General features: G+C 43.4%; 1 protein-coding gene across 5 annotated transcripts in view; it reads left to right on the forward strand.

The window, feature by feature from the left end:
• Window positions 1-19,390, forward strand: part of TBC1D1 (TBC1 domain family member 1) — a 209,343-nt gene that overhangs the window by 128,129 nt on the left and 61,824 nt on the right. For 2 of the 5 annotated variants that reach the window (XM_019741932.2, XM_019741935.2), the window contains 4 exons: window positions 976-1,256; window positions 3,205-3,363; window positions 4,187-4,306; window positions 5,256-5,395. In XM_019741932.2, coding sequence (XP_019597491.2) covers window positions 976-1,256; window positions 3,205-3,363; window positions 4,187-4,306; window positions 5,256-5,395 — 700 coding nt within the window. The remainder of the gene's footprint in view (window positions 1-975; window positions 1,257-3,204; window positions 3,364-4,186; window positions 4,307-5,255; window positions 5,396-19,390) is intronic. The other 3 variants (XM_019741934.2, XM_074322286.1, XM_074322281.1) reach the window with 2 other exon arrangements.

Below are 19,390 nucleotides of genomic sequence, written 5' to 3' on the forward strand. Positions count from 1 at the left end.
TCATTCCCTTTTACTCTTTTCACGTTGATTTATTTATCCCTTCTAGCAGTTTTGGTAGGGACAAGCTGGTACACTTCCTCTTGTTTTACATTTTTTAATTTGAGAAACATATACTGGCTACCAACCAAGTCCTGTGTGCCGTTAGCATCAGTTTACATGAGTGGTAGTAATTTACGCCTTTGAAAAAGTATGCATCTTATTAAAATCTTGTCATAATTCTCAACATATTTGTGTACCCACTCAGTAAGTTCATTGAATACCTAACAAAGCAATAACTTATGGCTATATAACATTTTACACTGAACAAAGTAATTTCAGTGATATTATCTTGCATAATTCTGAAACCCAGTGAGATAATTTTTCACTGCACCCTCTTACAGATGAGGAAATTGAGGTGCAGAAAGAGGTTAAGTGATTGGCCCTGAATCACAGCAGTGAGTGCCCAGAGAGAGATTTTCCATATTCTAAGAATAATATAGGATGTAATTTTTAACTCTCAATATTACCAAGTTAAATCTTAACAGTAAATCACATTTATAGAGAACCTTAAAACATGGGTAACATGTATGAACACACTTGGCAGAGAGAAAGAACTTGATTTATTTAAACAGTGCAAACAAGTTATCCAATACTCACTATATTAATACTTCTTACAAGCAGTAACAAAGACTTGTGATTTCGAGAGAGAGGGAACTATTTTGGTTTTGCTTAGAACAGTTATATGTTATGGCTTATGTCCTTTGTGCTTTCATTTGGACAGTTTCCCATTTGTCCAGCAAACTAGCGTTTTTTTGTATCTGACAAGCAGGTATTTAATGGGCCTTTCTTTCCTTATATACTTTGGTGGCATCTAGAAGCATTATAATCAGAAGACGTGCTCACATATTGAAATACTTTCCTGCCACTGCGCTTAGAGATTTGTAAATCCCCCCAATTCCCTGTGATGTGTCTGATCTGCTGTCTGTTTGCTGCCAGGAGCCATCTGTGTGTGAAAAGGAGGCCTTGCCCGTCTCGGAGACCTCCTTCAGGCTCCTCGGCTCCTCAGATGACCTGTCCAGTGACTCGGAGGGCCATTCCGCAGAAGAGCCAGCCCCGCTCTCACCCCAGCAGGGTTTCAGAAGGCGCGCAAACACCCTGAGTCATTTCCCCGTGGAGTGCCAGCAACCTCCGGAACCTGCTCAGGGGTCTCCAGGGGTCTCACAGAGAAAACTGATGAGGTATCACTCAGTGAGCACAGAGACGCCTCATGAACGAAAGTAAGATTTGTTTAAAATACAAACTTGTTATGTAAATAGCTGGGGCATACCTGTTACTAACCAGGTATGTGCACCCCCCCAGGTATGTTTATTGGGTTAAAGAGAAATCTGAGTCGGGTTTTACTCTTGGCTTATAAAGATAAAACTTAAAGCAGTGACATGTGCTTTCCACCTTCCCCCCTTTGAAAACATGGAGATGTAAGTGATATCCGTTCCTTGTTCAAGTAACAAGTATTGTGAGGAAGAGGTAAAACAGAGCAGAAATGGACTTTAGGAAGGATAATAATCCCTCAAGCAGCGGGAGAAGCTGTGTTGACTTTGGAACTTTAGCTTCTGGCTTTGAGGAAAAACAGCAAGCGGGCTGGCCGGTGAGTCTGCTCACTTGAAAACCTAGAACATTGCTTTGGCAGGGCAGAGATGCCATGGTCAGTACCAGGCACAGCGTGAGAGGCGGCATGGATGCCTGTGTGGGCCGCAGCAGCCTTGGGTCGTGGTCCCAGCTCTGTCCTGAGCTGGTTGTGATCCCGGCAAACGTGCTTAAATCTCTCTGATATTTGGAACAGACGTTTTCTCAGATCTCCTTCAGTGTGAGAATTCTAGAGTCTTCCAACAAGATTGACTAATTTTAATGATTGGGCTCTAATGAGCGGTTGGAATTTCCTGGTTAGAGATAGGTAAGCAGTATAGTAACAGCAGTTTTTCTCTCTGTTCCTTCTGGGGCCCCTTGGCAATTCATTTGACCCCATAAATGGACATAGAGTTATCTTTAAAAATAACTTTAAAAATCTTTTCCGGTCCCTCACCTCCTAAACATGAAGTAGGGTCACACCTGCCTACAGTGGCCGCCTTCCTGTGCCTGGTGACCACAGAAGCCACAGGACATGTGTATCAGTGGAGGTCATACATGGCTGATGGAGAGTCCATATGGGGGTGTTTGAAATGTTTCCGCTGAAGAAGTGACAGCCTTAACAATCCTCAAACGATGTAACAGAGTCCCTCAGCTTTGTTTTCAGTCAGCCATTGAAAATAGTTGTTTTGGTTCTTTGGAATTTGGCGGATAGCCGTGATCCCCCAGCAGGACATACTTCGGAAGCTAGTATTTAATAATACGACATTTTAGAGACAAGCATAGTTTGAGGCCTTACGAGGTTCTTGTCATGTTTCCGAAAGCCCTGTATACACAGTATGTACTTGTATTCTGTCTCTCCACTGTGTTCCCACTCCTCTATTTCTGGCGTTTTCCGTGGTAATGCAAATACTCCTGTCTAGAGATTTCCTAGTGCTTTTGCTAAACCTGCTGTTTCATACGAGGGAGAGGTGTTGGGAAATGAGTATCCCTGACAGTGAATTTCCCTTCTCCCCCAAGCGTGAAGCTTCCTAATGGAGGATGCTGGACATAGGTGCTGAGAAGGCCCAGGAAACGTCCCCCTCTCTCCCTCCTTTCTCTAATGCCTCCCTCCCTCTCTCCCTTTCTAGCCTACCTAGTATTTTGCTTTCTGCACCCCTTGTGAACTCTTCTCATTTACGTACGGGAAACGAGACAGTGACATTCAAGGCAGGTTATTGTTCATTTTAAAGAGAGATGTATTTTAAAAACTCTGGATTTTGTTTCCCTTTGCTTTTGTTTTAATTAAAACATTTTTCTTTCCCTATCAGTTCCTAAAAAGGGAACAGAGGAAACAGTACCATTGGGTATAGAGATAGGTGGGAAATGATCAATTATGACTTTTCACAACACTCTTTTTTTTACTAAAATCTACCTTTGCCAATGAGAGCTGGGATGCAGAAGCAAAGTGAAAGCAATCCCCTACCTCTGTGCCGTCCCTGTATAAGTAGTGAGACACCAGCACCGCCCATGGTCTCCTGTGTCCTCCATGTTTCCCTTCAGCGTTTCCCCCTCTCTCCCTCTAACCCCCCCCCCCATGCTTTCTCTCTAATTGCTATTTAGTGGGAATCATCCACCTGTTGGCGAGGCTAAAAGTTGCTCAGGTCCTTCAGCTCCTGCTCCTCCACCTCGTCTTAACCCCTCCGCCTCCTCACCAAATTTTTTTAAGTACCTAAAACATAACTCGAGTGGAGAACAAAGTGGGAATGCTGTGCCAAAGAGGTGAGCACACTCGCATGGCACGTTCACTGTCGTTTGTCTTCCTGGGAAGTTCACACAGAGAAGATGTGCTGATTGGAGGGAACCTGGGGCCACTGTGCTCGCACGTGTGTGTGTGTGTGTACACATGCATGTGTGTGTCTGTTTTTGGTTTTATTATCTTCAGTCTATCATTCGAACTGACTTAATTTTCCTATTGATTAATTTTCTCAAAATTATTATGAAAACAAGTTTTGATGGCAAGTCCTTTTCATATACTTAGTTTCACATTCCCTTGCCCTAGTGTACACTAGGGCAAACACACACATGTACATGCACGTTAACAAAACCGTATTTGACCATATACACTATAGTTTGTGCCATATGAGAACCTTCCTCATTAATTTAGGAAAATTATTTTTCCAATTTGAAAGGAGGAGTCATTTTGGAAGATGGACTGAATTTTTTGTTGTTTTGTTTTTCTTTTATTCTGGTTAAGAATGCTTAACAAGAGATCTACCCTCTTACCACATTTTTAAAGTGTACAACACAGTATTGTTACCCATAGGCACAATGTTGTATGGCAGATCTCTAGAATTTATTCATCTTGCAGAACTGAATAGACTGATACTTTTAAATTAATTCGTTGATTCCATTAATTTGAAATGGAATTTTATTGACTGAAAAATGAAAGTGAAATCTCATTTGTAGACTATTTTTAATTTCTTACTTGGTTTAATTTTTTAGCATTAGGACTAAAATGTTTCTTTCATTTTGAAGCTTATGTTTTATACTTTGTGTGTTTGTATTTCTTTACTCTAAACTCTTTTTTCAACCAAACTCTCAGCATCTCCTACCGTAATGCCCTGCGGAAAAAACTTCATTCTTCTTCCTCTGTGCCAAATTTTCTAAAATTTCTGGCTCCTGTAGATGAAAATAACACCTCTGACTTTATGAACACAAAAAGGTAGGGTTTAATTTAGCTATATCAAGCCTGTGTAGAAGTGTTGAATTATTGTTAGATATACAGGGATTTATCAGTTGTTCTTTTGTCATTTGAAAAATCATTTTTAGCTAAATCTATTGTATCTTCTTTTTTATACTTTTTTCTCACTGTCATTTATAAAAACGTACAGTTAACGTACAGTTCTCTAATTTTGACTAGGCTTAGTTTATTAATATACTGTTGTCTTCAGAAGATTAAAAGAAAAATCTTAACCCATTCTCTAGGTTCTCTGGATAGGGAGCATATGGCTGGACAGCTGATCTGTAAGGTGATGGCTTAGTTGTAGGTATATGTAAATTATAAGGTCTGCGCCACGTTGTCCTGTGAATAGGAAGAGCATTAATGATTAGATGTTATTTATGTATATTGATAAATATACTCTGTTTTGTAGTTTTAAAAATATAAATGTTAAGACAGTAGTCATCAGCAAGTGACCGTGTAATTATTGCCTTGATAGTTCTGTGTAATTTAACTTTTAAAATTTTTTGTGGTGATCCACGGAGACACAGACCTATGCTGAGAAAATATTCCCACTGACAGACCAGGGAAAATTACAGCCCTGGGAACAGCGCCCCCTTTAGGCGGTTCCTCTTTAATTAAATGGCACCAAGAGAGGTCCCATTGGAAGCTAATGATCCCTGGAGCATATATCTTAATACCTTTTACAATACAAATAAATTAAGGGCATGTAATCTTACTCTTTACGTGAAAAGCATCCTGTAAGAAAGCAGTATTTTAGGTATGTTGACTCACTGTGAGTTTGATTTAACTTACATGATTATCTAATTATGTTTTTTATACAAAGATAAGATAATTTATAATACAGTGCTTTGTTTAAAAAAAAGTCAAACTAAAATACCTATTTTTATATCTCCCCACCAATCATAAATCAATTATCTTGTAATTATAGGGATTTTGAATCCAAAGCCAACCATCTTGGTGAGGCCATTGGGACCTCTGTAAAGACACGGAGACACTCGTGGAGGCAGCAGATATTTCTCCGAGTGGCAACCCCACAGAAAGCGTGTGATTCTCCCAGCAGATATGAAGGTAAGGCCCACCCCTGAAATGAAACTGCTAGATTCTGGCGTGAGTTTTACCTGTAACCAAAGTACATTTGGTGGAAGAAGAGGTGAAGCTGGATTTCAAGTGAAAATCAGTGCCTGATTTTAAAGCTCCCTGGGTAAGAAGCTCTAAATGGCAAGGCCTATCTCTATTTCCGGAGGATTCCCAAATTCCGGAGAAGCTTATAACAGGACTCAGCAGCTCGCAACAGCTCATGTTAAAAAAGCGCCTCTACTGAGTTTTTGTGATCGCTCACCATTCTGCCTGTGGGAATGTTGAGGGGCTCCGCCTCATATCCCCCAGTTCGCTTCCCCCTGTGTTTCCAAGCTTGTCTATCTTCCTTCTTTGCAATCTGGGTGTAGGTTTACACACTCCCTTAATACGGTGTGCTTTTAGAGTTACCCCCCCCCCCCATCCCAATGCTCGGGTTACATTTGTCATGCTCCATGTGTGGTCCGTTGCTGTCACTCAGTCTGGTGACACAGGAGGACTGTCTTGTGCCCTTTCATCCTTCTTTTTCCCCTAAAGAAATGTATAATATGCTGAAGTCTGTCTTTAGGCCTTCTTGTGTTGAGTTATATTGTAAAACATGAGTTATTAAATGCAGTTCTTTTGACTAAAATTAATATTTTCTTTTCTGCAGTGTTATCATAAACTTCCAACAACAAATGTTTACTTTCCTTAGTGTTCTTTAATCAAAAAATATTTTTTTCCTTAAAAGAACAAAGCAGACCTCCAGCGATTACTTGAGGTCCTCTGGTCGCTTGTAGTGCAGATTCGCTCTCGTCCCTTGACACACTTCTGTGTGTCTCTTAGGAAGTAGTACAGGCCACTCCGAGAGTCTTCAGACAAGGTTCCACGCACCTGACTGCAGGGGAGGAGGCAATATGGGAGGACCGCTCCCTTTACTCCCCCTCCTCCCTCACTCCCTTCACCTTCCACCCTTCTTTCTTGTTTCTTCTCTCACTCTCTCCCTTCCTTTCTTTCCCTTTTCCAGAGTTCTCCTTAACATTTAATTTAAAAAAGGAATCCACTGCTAAGTTAAATGAGCCTGGTTTGGGCTCAGCTAGCTTTGTGACCTACATCGTATAACTTCACTTATACTTAGTCCCTTCAGTCGTAATACAGTTATAGTCATATTGGCTCTTCCTATCTCATGGAATTGCTTTAAATTATAAATGTGAAAGTACTTTACAAACCTAAAGACATGTCAGATATCAAGTGATAACATGATTTTGGTTACCTTCATTTAGATGGGAGCAGTGGTCTTAAGCTCCCTGTACTGTTGTTCCCCAGCAGGAGCGAGGTAAAGCAGTGCTGAAAAGGCCGGGTTAGAAACTCAGTGAGATTTAAAAAACAATTCTTAATAAATTGAGTTCTTTCAATTTGTACCAATTTAGAAGTTTAGTTTTAAAGATTTCATTTTCATGTTGGAGAAAACAATCGCCTAGATTGTGTGACCCAGTTCCCTCCTTTCGAAACTTCTTATACAAAAGGGTCTGCTAGGGTGGTGGCTGTAAAATGTGCAGCCCCGGGGGGCTGTGCTCCTGGTAAGCGGCTCTGGCCTCTGAGGAAGTGGCTGGTGACTTCTGCAGCCCCCACCCAACGGCCTCTCTTTTCCCGTGTGGGAAATGTGAGTTTCCGGATGGGCGCTGGCGTCTCTCACTCTGTGTCTGAGGACCTGAGTCAGAAGGTTAGTCAGTGCTGGCAAATGCTTGCTTCTCTGGAGAACCCCAACATAAAATGGGCGAGTAGAATGTATTGTGGGCTGCATGAGAGAATGTGATTTTGTGTCACTACAGTGGGTAGAAGCCGTAGCAAAGGGAAGGAGGAAAAGTGCCACAATTTGTGTCCACCTTCTCTTTTTGGAAGCTTTTCTTTTTCATCGGTGTAGTCTGGGAGTATTGTAAGTGATGGATGTTTAATTCCAAGTTTCATTCTTCTTTGTGATATTTGCAATGACAGGATTATTTGGTGTATTTATTCTGGGCTAGCTGATAGTTGGGCACAAGTTTGGCCTGAATGAGATGGGATAATGGGTTGTTGCCCTAGAGGTCAGAGCACTGAGCCGATCCCTTCAGAATCCTGAACCCTGGACACCATGGTTTCTAGGGAACTAAGAACGGAGCCCTTGGTTTGTCCATCTTCCCCAATGGAAATGGTACTCAAAGGAGTTCCCTAATGTCCACCTGAGGGGGCCCTGGGATCACTCACATATTGATAAGAAGGTGGAGAGCTGGCCTCTTCAGCATGAGAAGGTCTGAGGTCGGCTGTAGATGGGCGTAGGAAGGACCTTAGCGCTCCTTTTGGGTCCTCTCCTGAAATCAGTAGCAGAGGGACTGCAGTCAAGTCCCAGCTTTTCGCCTTAGGAACCAGGCACTGGAACAAGCTATCTGCACTTCTTACCTGTGACACAGGATTAATTATCCCTCCTGCCATACTGATTGAGATAAGGGAGACTGATGTTTCCACTGACATTTAAAAACAACAAAAAAAAAAGGTTTCAGAATTTGTAAGATTAGAAAGAAAGTCAGTGAAGCGAATGTTTCCAGTATAAAATCGCCTCCCACGTGTGGAGGGCCCTCTGGTGCTCCCAACTGGACGCTTCTCTTACCTGAGCCTCTCGTCGTGGGGGAGCCGTGGAGCTGCCACTGTGCACCTTCCTGCCTCGCGGAGCCCCTCGGAGGAGCGACTGCGCTGAGCGGCCAGGGGTTTGATTTCCCTCACTGCCAGCGTGAGCGGGATGGCCCTGCCTCACTCATCCCCTGCCACGGTGGAGAGGCCCACCTGCTACAGAGGGTTCTTCCTCCCAGGTCGTTGGCAGCGCCAGGTTGGAGGGTGTGTAGGGGGGAGGGTGGGGGAGGGTGTGTGTGTTGGTGGGGGATGGACCAGAGGAAAGCCCAAGAGAGAGAACTGAGCAGTGATTTGTGGCTGAAACAACAGAACAGCAAGAACCCAGAAGTGAAGTTTTGGTGTCTAAAAATAGTGAGCCCGTGTGGCGGTAAGCTGTACTACACAGGGAGTTGTTGTGGGGACTGAAGTGCGATCGTGTATTTAGTGTGTTTCAGTGTATCACGTGTGATGCGAATGCATGTAAAATGCTTGGTGCAGTGGCCGGGGACGTAGGAAGGCCTTGGATGACTGCGTGAAGCAGCCTGTCCCGTTTAGAATAGTTCTCAGTTTTCAGATGATCTTAGGTGGAGCCTAGTCCTGCGCCCTGTCGGTCCATCCATGGTTCCGTTCTGGCTTCTGAAGCCACATAGAATGCTGGCTCCAGCGCCCGTTCTTCAGATGGTAGAGGGCGGTGGAAGCAGTTTCCTTGAAAGCTCTTCTCCAGGCTAATTGACATCTTCCCTTCTCCCTCACAGTTTTCCTGTTGTGTCCCCTCCGGTCACACTGTCCTCTGAGCACACTGTCCCTGGGGAACCCCACGCTGGCACTGCGTCCCCACCATCCCCAGCCCTTACAGTGCTCCCCTTCCTTATACTGAGTGGCCGCTGGTCGCCTAGTGCAGGGTCACCGTCATATTCTGTTTCTGCTTTAAATAATGAACTCCCATTCTTGACACTTATGTTATCCTTTCGGCCCATGAACTCTCATTTTAAAATTGGCCTGATTTCTAGCTTCCCTAAGAAGGGGCTTTTTAAAAGTTTTTTCCCAAACAAGTCATACCTGTGAAGTGTTACAGCATCGGGTTTGGCCAGTCTTTTGGGATGGTTTGCACGCTTGATTCTGGTGACCAGGTCCATTGTAGAGAGCTGTGTGAAGTTGATGAGCCAACCCCTCTGTGTCTTTAAGTAATTGATAAAAGTGCTGACCCCAAGAGACTGTTCCTGCTGCCGTTCCTAGTCCACGGTCAGCTCTGATTCTTCAGGCCCCGTACCGTTCAGCGATTGTTGGTTTTCCCGCCATGTCCTGCAGGAAGGTGTCCTGAGAGACCCCAGGCAGCACTAGGTGACTAGCATGATACGTTGCTCACCTTTCCTCTCTGACAAAGTCCCGCTGGGGCTCCTCACTCTCACCACATATGCTCCGACCTGAGGCCTTTGCACAGGCTATGCCTTCTGCCTGGATGGCTCTTTCCCCAATGTTCCCGTGACTAACTGCCTCACTTGCTTCAGATCGTTTCTTAAAATCACCTTTTCAGTGGAGCCTGTCTGGCCACTCTGTCTCAAATTGCACCCTCCCCCTCCTACCACCAGACATTCCTAATCTCCTTATCCTGAGTTTTTTCCATCGCACTTATCTCCTTGTAACAAACTCGAGCACTTACTGATCCGTTATCTTTATCATCAGGTTCATCCTGTCTACACAGGCTTTATGACTTTTCAAGGACGACAAATGAATTGCTCAGATTCTTACAAACTTATTTGTTAGTGATTTCTTAACTGTCTCCTCATTCTCCGGTTTCTCTATAGGCACGTGGCCTCTCTGCTCCCTTTTTGAAATAAAGAAATGCCTTCTGGATTTTTAAAATTATTGTTGTAGGTACTCTGTGTATGAGAGAGAAGAGAGAATAAAAGCATTTAAGACTGAATTGGTATTATAATAATAATCACTTATTATGCCCTTGTTTATGGCAAGTGTTTTACATGAATTACTTCCTTTAATTCCCAGTGAAGTTAATGACGGTTGGCATTTTTACTACACCTGTTTTACAGGTGAGTGAACAGAGTCACGGAGTGGCCTGAATCCCTTTCCCCAAACCACAGAGCTAGCAGGCAACAGAGGCAGGACTGGAGCTCGTGGGTCCCTGCCCCAAAGCTCACACTGTAGTGAGAACCACACGCGGTGGCCAGAGATGCTCAGCGTGAGCCCTGGGGGCCCTGCGTGTGTACTTCCTGTTATGGAGCTCCGTCCCGAAGGAGGTTCACTATAGGCACCTGTGTCGGGCATGTGTTCTCATTCTGTCCATGTGGCTCCCTATTGGCCTGGCACCAACATGTGTCCGAGCATTTTAATGTATGGACTGCCTTCAGTCAGTTGCCCTCCCTCCCTCCGTGTTAGCTTTGGGATTGGAATGTGCAGGGAGGGAGGTTGATTTCTTAATATCTGTGAATTTTCTTCTCCTAAATCAGCCATCTTCCTCCTCTGTCACTGTCTGCTCCCTGTCTTTAAGGCGCAGACCTTCCAGCATCTTCCACTGTGGCCTTGGACCACTTGGACCCACACTGGGCCTGTTGCCTTAGCGGCTGGACCTGTGGGCAGCCCAAGTGTCTGCAGCCATGGCCTTGGTCAGCACGAGCTCTGACGTGGACTAATGCAGGGCATACACATAAGGAATCCTTAACAGTGTTTTAAAAATGTTTCAGGCCTTCAGAATGGCTGCTTGTGACTATTTTATATTCTGGCAGTGCAAACTTCAGTTAAACAGACAGGAAGCCTTTTAATCTTTCTTCAAACTGAAAAAGTGAGGCAGGGATATTTATACTGTCCCATCCATTTCATTCCACTGGGAAAATACTAATAAAAGAAACCACCAGTAATTTTAAAACCAAGGTGTTGGCATAGTGATAAGGATACAAGTGAAGGAGAAATGGAATTTTCTGTAATTTGGGGGATTCTGATTTTTATAGATGGGCGAAAACCTGGAGAGAAGGATGTTAGTAAAGTGTGCAGCTCCAGCTAAATATCGTGCAAAAAAGAGGAGAAAATACAAAGTTAGGCAGTGTGGATAGAGGTGGAGAGATCAGACTGGGCAAATACTATCTCAAGTAAAATCAGCCTGTCATTTACTCAGGGCTATGTGACTTTCCATATACAGAGTCCTTGTGAAATAATTAAGTGGCAAGAATGTGAATGTTATACTTTAGACACTTATCTGAAGTAGGTGGACAGTTTAGAAATTTACTTTCATATGCACCATACTTTCATATGGGCCTACTGGACCAGCGTATAGAACCAGCGCACATTCCCAAATCCCAAACTGTTTTGTTTTTTTAATCTAACAGAGACCAATTGGTCTCTTACAGGAATTCCCACTAACAAAGTCCGGGAGGCATAGTTTTCAATCAACCTCAGAGGGTAGGTAGGTCTCTGCTTGTCACATGGTAGGGCAGGTGTATAGCGCACTACATTGAAGAGAAGCTGTACGATCAATAGGGGAATCACCAATCTGCACTTGAGGACTTGGCGAGACAGATGTTTCTGTAATAAAACGAACACAGGTAGATCAGAAAGTAGAATGCTAAAAGCTGCATGGCTGTTTAAACTTAAAGCAAAAGCTTAAGTGATGTATTAAGTTTGCAGTAGCCACTTCTGGCTGTTGCCCCAGAAAACTCAGAAAAATGCCTTCTGTCTCCTTTGTGTAATGGGTTCTTGGGGTGAAAGCTTTGTGAGATGCTGAGTATATGGAAGGTTCATACTTCGGAAACTGTAAACTCTATAGAGGGTGGTATTATGGGGATTCAGTTAAATCTGTTACAGGACAAAGCTGCTGAAGGTTGGGTGTGTTTAAGACTGCGTTTGTAGAGCATGGCTGAGGGCAGATACAATTGTTCCTCTGAGTAGAGGTTAGTGATGTCCGTGACCTTCCTCGTTTTCAGAGCTTCCTCCCTGTTCATCCCCACCCCAGGCCTCCACTGACGGTAAAGACACACCTGTAGATGAAGTGGTTTCCTCGATCCAGACCATGGTCTGGAACAGCACTTCACAAACTCCCATGTGCTTGGCGTGCTCTGGGGATTTGATAAAAGTCAGTTTCTGATGCAGTGGGTCTGGGTGGGTCAGAGGGTCTCCACTTCTGACAGGCTCCCCAGGGATGCCGTCTGCTGTGAGTAGCCAGGCTGAGAACAAGTGGCCACGCGAAGTCCAGCCCAGACCTTCCAGTCCTGGAATAGGTCTCCTTCTGTGCACGTCCCTGCTGCCATGCGTCACTGTACATGACCCCAAAAGTCACGTAACCCAAGTGTCGCAGACCTCAAATAAATTGGGTCATCAGTGACGTTTTTTCAAAAGATTTGTGCTGCCTGGAGAAACAGAGTTAGTGCCTGGGTGGGAAAGTGCAGTGAAAAAAAGAAAAAGAAAAAAAAAGCAAACGTAACAGGGATAATGAAAAATTTGATAATGTGCCAAATGAAACCAAACATAGGGCGCTCGGCCTCTTTCCTCCCATTTTATTTTCCGGTGCTACTTTGTCTCTTGGGTGGCACACAGGGCACAGAGTGTGTGGTGTTTGTTTCTTAGCTGTGGGCTCTGACTTAATGGAGGCCTGCAAAAAATGTGGAAAATCAACTCTATTACTTTCTCGTAGAAATACTCCACAGTTTTTCCTCCTAGTGTACGAGTATCATACAAAAGATAATTCCTTTTTGTTAAATCATTTTTTAGGTATCTCTTGACTACAGGATGGAGGAAGATCCTCTTATTTACCTCTGTGTGCCAAAGAGCAGTGTTGGTCTAATACCTTTCATTTAAGCATTTCATATTATACTATGCGTTTACAGACTTCACCAACAATAGAAGTATTCAGGCTTTACGTGCCTTGTCTTAAAAAAAAAAAAAAGTTTAAAAAAAAAGGAAAACCCAGCTAATATAGATAAGATTTATTAGTTTGAAACTCATTGTATAGGCAAATAGTCCAATGAGGCTAAAGTTCTAAGGAATTTTGCGTTGTGAGTACCGCTGTGTCAGTACGCCTAATTTATTATAAGGTTAGTCTCTTGGCTTAGGTAGTAGATGTAAATAGTAATGATAAAACTAAGGAACAGAATCTGAGTCTTTATAATGACCGTTTTATATTATGAAAAATGTAGATACTGCAGAATGACTATGATTTGTGTTGTATATAACCAAATATTCAAGAGTTTATATACCATTATGAAATTTTAATGGATGATATAAGTAGAATAGCTTATAAATAAATAAATGATACATAAAACTTATGTCAGGAAGTTAAACTTAAAATATAAGCATCATAGTGACATCTGCATGACCTTTTGTTTCAATCCCCGGTTCTCGATTTTCACTGTTCACCAGTCACTTGGGAAGAGTCTTAAAATACAGCTGGACCTTCTCCTCTGTTCTGTGCCTCACCGAGTCAATTGGGGATGAGGCCTGGGTATGAATTCTTTTTTTTCTTCCCTAGAGGATTCTGATTGCTGCCCCCATTGAGACCACTGGTTTTGACATCACAGGGTGACTTGAGACATTTTCACCACTTGGTGGCAGTGTTGCTCCCTGTGTCTTGATGGCCCTGCTTTCTTCATCCCAAAAAAGTGTGCTTTCTTGTTTCTGTGTTTTTTGTTTTGTTTTTCCTATTCTTGTTTTTGGTCTTATTTTTGTTGCAGTATGTATCTTCCTTGCTGATTTTCAACTTAATTGAATGGAGAACTACCTTCTAAAATGGAGATGTTTTTCTCTCTTTGTCTACAGGGAGTGGGCAAAATAAGGAAGAAAGAAATGGTCTCGGATTGCCAGACATATGGCTTTTTAAGCTTGTTCTTAATTTATTTTCCATATAACTTTTCTGTGGTGGATAAAGACCAGGTTCAATATAAAATATTACAAGCCAGGAATCTGACTGTCCATAGTTTGAAGCTACTAGATTTCCCCCCGGTATTTGTACTTCTCGACACATCATTGCAGATGTTGGGGAAGCCATAGTGAGTGGCCAAATTTTACTTTGGTTTGCTATCTTGGTGCCTGACAACTATTGTAATTTAGCATTGATTGAGCTTTTCCTAGTTAACCATTGGTTGTTTATAAACAGGCAGTCCTTACACTTGGTGCAAAGGCTGGCGATAAGGGTTTTGGTGATACAAAGACATCGTCTCAACCTCTGGTGCTCCCTAAGAAGAGCCAAGTGCTGAGTGCCTGGGCCTGGAGGCCCTGGGGCCCAAGGGGGGGCGAGTTCCTGCTTCCAGCGTCCCGGCTAGCAGGGAATTCCTCCTTCCAGCTAAGCTGACTCCCGAGCCTGTGCCCGAGTCACGGCAGGATTGAAGTCCAAAGTGGAAGGTCTTGACTTGTCACCTTTGAACTTTAATCTGTAGGCACTGGGGAGCCTACAGATTAGTAGTTTGAAAATATTTTCAGGAAGATAAAATCTGTAGACATGTCTGAACTTGTAGACATGTCTGCCCTCAAAATCAGGGCAGCACTAGGGTGAGGCAAGCAGGCATCCTGGGTACAGAATTGAGGGAGACACTCAGTTTCAGGGTCCTGCAGGTCCTGACCCTGCACTCAGGCGGCCCCGAGAATGGCGCCTGCATCCTAGGTGCTTGCTGCCACCTCCTGGCCTTCCCCACAGTGGCTCGCTGCTACCCCACAGCCTACACAAGCGACCTGGGCAGCGCTGCTGGGAAGGTTAGATTTGCTCTGGGGAGGTCGTCCTCAGAAGCAAGGGCTTGTTTTGTTTTGTTTAAAAAACAGTTTTATTGAGCTATAATTCATATACTGTACAATTTGCCCATTTAAGTATACAATTCTTTTCCTACGTTCACTGGGTTGTGCAACCATCACCATACTCTAATTGTAAACCATTTTTCCCCCCGAGAAAGAAACCCATAGTTGTCACTTCTCACAGCCTAGGCATCCCCCCATCCTAGGCAACCACTAAGCTTTGTCTCTACAGATTTGCCTATTCTGGATGTTTTCTATAAATGGAATCATGCAATATATGGTCCTTTTTATGTGGCTTCTTTCATTTAGCATGTTTCCATGGGTGATCGTGTAGCGTATATCTGTGCTGCATTCCTTTTTATGGTCATGTAATATTCCATTGTATATATATATATATATAGACTTCAAACACATTTTGTATATCTGTTTACCAGTTGATCGACATTTGGAGTGTTTCTACCTGTTGGCTGTTAATGAATAGTGGTGCTACGAACTTTTATGTACATGTGTTTGTCTGGACCTTTGTTAAGATGGGATTTTAGGGGTGAGCTGGCGTGGAACCTCCGTCTCTGTGGGGCCATGATTCTGCCCACAATGATGGTCAGATCAGTGGTGGTGGGCGAGGTTCCCCCCCACCCCCCCGTACCAGGTTTCCCTGCTACCTGGCCTCGTTTGCCTTCCTTCTGCTCCAGACCAAGAGGGAGGGTGCAGGAGACTCTTGTGTTGCCTTTACTAGTGCATAGGAAAGTGAGGGGTGAGGGGATGCCTCCGTCAGGGCTCCCACAGCTTTCCCCATCCCGGGGGGCCAGTCACAGGGCCACAGGTTAGTGGCATTGGCCCAGGGCTACATTTCTTTGAGCTGTTCTCAAACTGAGTATGCCCACACTCCCTTGGAGGATTTGGGGAAACACAGATTGCTGGACCTCACCCCTAACATTTCTGAATGTGGAATGGAATTCTCTTGGTGGAGCCCGAGATTTTGCATTTCTTACAAGTTTCCAGGTGACGCTGACACTGAAGTTTTGAAGACTACACTTTGAGGTCCTTTGAATTTCTTATACTATAGCTGCTGATAGGTAAGGGCACATCCTATTTAGGTTTAAAGTCCAGCCAAGAAAGCCCTGAGTGGTTGTTAGTAAAATAAACAGACTGAAAATTAGAAATGTGTTCTGTGGCAGATTGTGAAACAGCCAACAAATCCTGTTTTCTTTGCAATAAAGAATATTGAAAATATTTGAATATTAAAAATAGCCATTGTAATTATCCTTATCATGTATTAAGCATTTAGTGTTTGCACTTTTACACAGTTAGGTGGCAATTCTCACATCGACTCCACGCGGTAGGGACTACTGCCCATTATATTAGATACGAGGCTGGGAATACTGAAAGACCTGCCCGTAGTTCCCACAGCGTTTAGTTCTCAGAGCTACGACTTGGTTCAACTCTAAATCTCGTCTCTCAGTCACAGTAATGAACTGTTGACACTTTTAGGAATAAATTATTGAGTTTTGATTGGTTTGCTGGCTTAAATTAGTGTTTGTATGATGATAGGCTGTGTTAGGGTGAAAGAACAATTCTTATGTTGGAAGTATCCTAAAATTAAAGGTTAACTCTTGCTAGTACAGCACACATTTTGGGCATTATTTGTTGGCAATCCTAACTTTAAAAACAGAACTAGTAGTTGAATGATTTCTGTTAATTTCATTTATTTAAATGGAAGAATGCATATCTCCCAGAGAGAAATGCACAGCCGTGCAGTCTCACCAGACATGAGCCAGGGGCCCCAGAATTACAGCTATTGGCACGTTCACCAACTTCTTGATTTTGTAAAACCCTGAGATAAAGCCAAGCGATGCATTAAACTGCATGGAATTTTTGTAAATGGATTTTTTTCCAAGTAAGTTTGTTTTATCACTTTCATATAAATGAAAATATTTGCAGAATGAGTACTAACAAGATTTTAAACATCATTTACCAAAGTAGGAACACTGTAATTACAGTCTGATACAATTCTGAAAATAATTTATAGTACTAAAGTATGCATTTTATACTTGAGAGAATATGTAATAGGTTTACCACAGGAAGTTGCAGTGTTGAGGTTCATTTCCTGTCCAGGTATATTAGCTTGAGAACTTTTCAATTCATGATGGTTCCTGTGATGAAGAGGGTTCGGTTTTTGGAATTTTTTTTTTTTTCCCAGCAGCATCTTCCCCAAACAATTACTGAGAGGAAGTTTTTCTTTTTCCTGTTGTCACCAGCCTTGTCTCCTGCCAGGGCTTATGTTGGTGGGGGAGGGTGGATAATAGAACAATTGGCAGCCATGCAAGGCGTCAAACTGTGGGACTTAGATTGGAGGTCGTAGGTGGAATACCTGCTGTAACATAATGGTATTTGTTTCTCTTTGCTTGCAAAATGGCTGGTGTAATTTGAGTCATCATTCTCCTTCAGAGAAATCAGTGTTCTAGAAGTTTCCCTCGTTATTCCTGAGACACTACAGTCTCAGTCACGACTGGTATATGTCCCAATGTACAGTAGGCTACCCGATATTTTGTCAGCATATAGCAAAGTCACCAGATGTCCATTTGTCTGATGGAGGTTCTTCCTCCTTTCCCGTTGCTTAATTTCCTCTACACTGCCAGTTCCACGTTTTACAGTCCCTCGCCTCCAGGTACCAAATTTGACATCATTTAGAGATTGTGTCTAACTGAATGTATCAGAAATCTCACTACACTGGCATAAACAAAGAGGGATTGATTTTTCTTACATAACAAGAAGTCTGGATGATGGTAGAGCAAGGCTGGTTCAGTGGATCCATGATGTCACCTGGGAGCCAGACCCCTCCTATTTTTCTGTTTCATCATCTTGGATGCCTCATGATCACAAGATAGCTGCTCCACCTTCAGCTTCCCCCCCAGTTCCAATCAGAACAAAGAAGGAAGCAACAAGGAGGAAAGGACAACCCCTCTATGTCAAGAGAGCAAAACTGTTGCAGAATCCCCTAGTAGAGTTCCACTTGGTCTCGTTATCTGGAACTGTGTCACCTGGCCCCTTGTAGCCACAAGGGAGACTGGGAGACGTGACTTGAGGCTGAGCACGTTACCACCTGTATAATGTCCACTGTTGTAAGGATGAAGAGGAGAAGGGATGTGGGGGTAGTGAGCTGAGGGGCTGGAGCGCTGCCCAGGAAGAGTGCCTGGCCTCTCCCCAGTGTGCTGTGTTTCTCCACACAGCTGTGATTTTGTATAGTTAGTTTCCTTTGCCCAAAAAGCTGCTCATCTTCTCTCCTCTACACCTAGCCCACAATACCTTAACACTGACAGACTTTTCCTTAGCCTTTCAGGTCACTTCAGATGTCACCATTTCTTTTTTTCTCTCAGGCATCGTCCGCCTCTCCCTTCCTGGTATTCCCTAAGTTTTTGTGTTTTTCCCTCTTAGATAGCTGCTTACTTTGTCTTGCGTTATTTATCTCAGCCTCTAGATCTATGTTGTCCAATACAGGACCTACTAGCCGCATACAGCTGTTTAAACGTAAATGTCCATTAATTGCACTTACATACAATAAAAATTTTAGTTCTTCACACTAGCTTCATTTCATGTGTTCAGGAACCACATGTGGCTACCATAGTGGAGAGCACAGTTCTAGAATATTTCCCTCATCCCAGATATTTCTCTTGGACATGATGCTCTGGATGAGGAACTCTTTGAAGCCTCCCTTCGCCCTGACTCTGTCACTCGACCACAAGCGCCTTCAGCATGCTGCTTGTGTTGTGTAGTCTCCTAGCTGAAGTGGTAAACTTCTGGCGTAGGCAAGATTTTCTACAACTCGCACGGCTCCTGAAGACATTGTTATTGGATATGTAGGAGGTGTTGAGTCCACTGCTTTCGAGAAATCCTGAAAGCAAGTGGGTGAGAGGCATCTGTTCCACATTCCTTATTTTACAGATGAAGAAACCAGCACTCGGAGAGGGTAAGGAACCTACTTAAAGTCATACAGGCAGTCAGTGGTAGAATGCACTAGAATCTTGGTTGTCATATCCACATTCACTTCTCTTTCCATTGAACCAAACCTGGTTATTACCAACCTGTTTGTTTTCCCTAATTATCTTCTATTCTTGCCTATTCAACAAACACTTTCTAGTTTGTTGAGAGAGGAAGCTGTTTTCAGCTCCTTAGTCATCTGCAAACGCCCATTGCATATAGGTGGTGCTCAGGGAATGCTCAGGAAACAGATGAGTGTAAGGCCGTTTTAGTCAATGATCATTTAGTTGAAAGAAACAAAATGACTCTAGCAGCTTAATCAGAAGGAGACTTGTAGAAATCTAGATAAAGCTAAGACCTGGAAACTAGGAGGTTGTCAGGAACAAAGCAAGTCTCCCTCTCTTTGGGACCATGCAATTCTTTTTTCTTCTGGTCTCTTTATTCTGCATCCCAGCTTTCCCAGCTTGCTCATCACTGTCTGCCCCACGTCTGTATGACCTCTTAGCTCCAGAGCCATCCAGTGACCTGACTGCCAGCCTGGTTTTATTTCAGTTGTTTGAGTACTGATTGGCTCAGTTCATGATAACCCATCCCGTAGGGGATGGGAGAAGCGTGCTACCAACGTGGCAGCAAGGACCCACCCAGGATATTATCTGGGCTATG

This window comes from Rhinolophus sinicus, linkage group LG02, assembly GCF_036562045.2.
Source record: "Rhinolophus sinicus isolate RSC01 linkage group LG02, ASM3656204v1, whole genome shotgun sequence".
In the NCBI taxonomy this organism is placed as follows: Eukaryota; Metazoa; Chordata; class Mammalia; order Chiroptera; family Rhinolophidae; genus Rhinolophus; species Rhinolophus sinicus.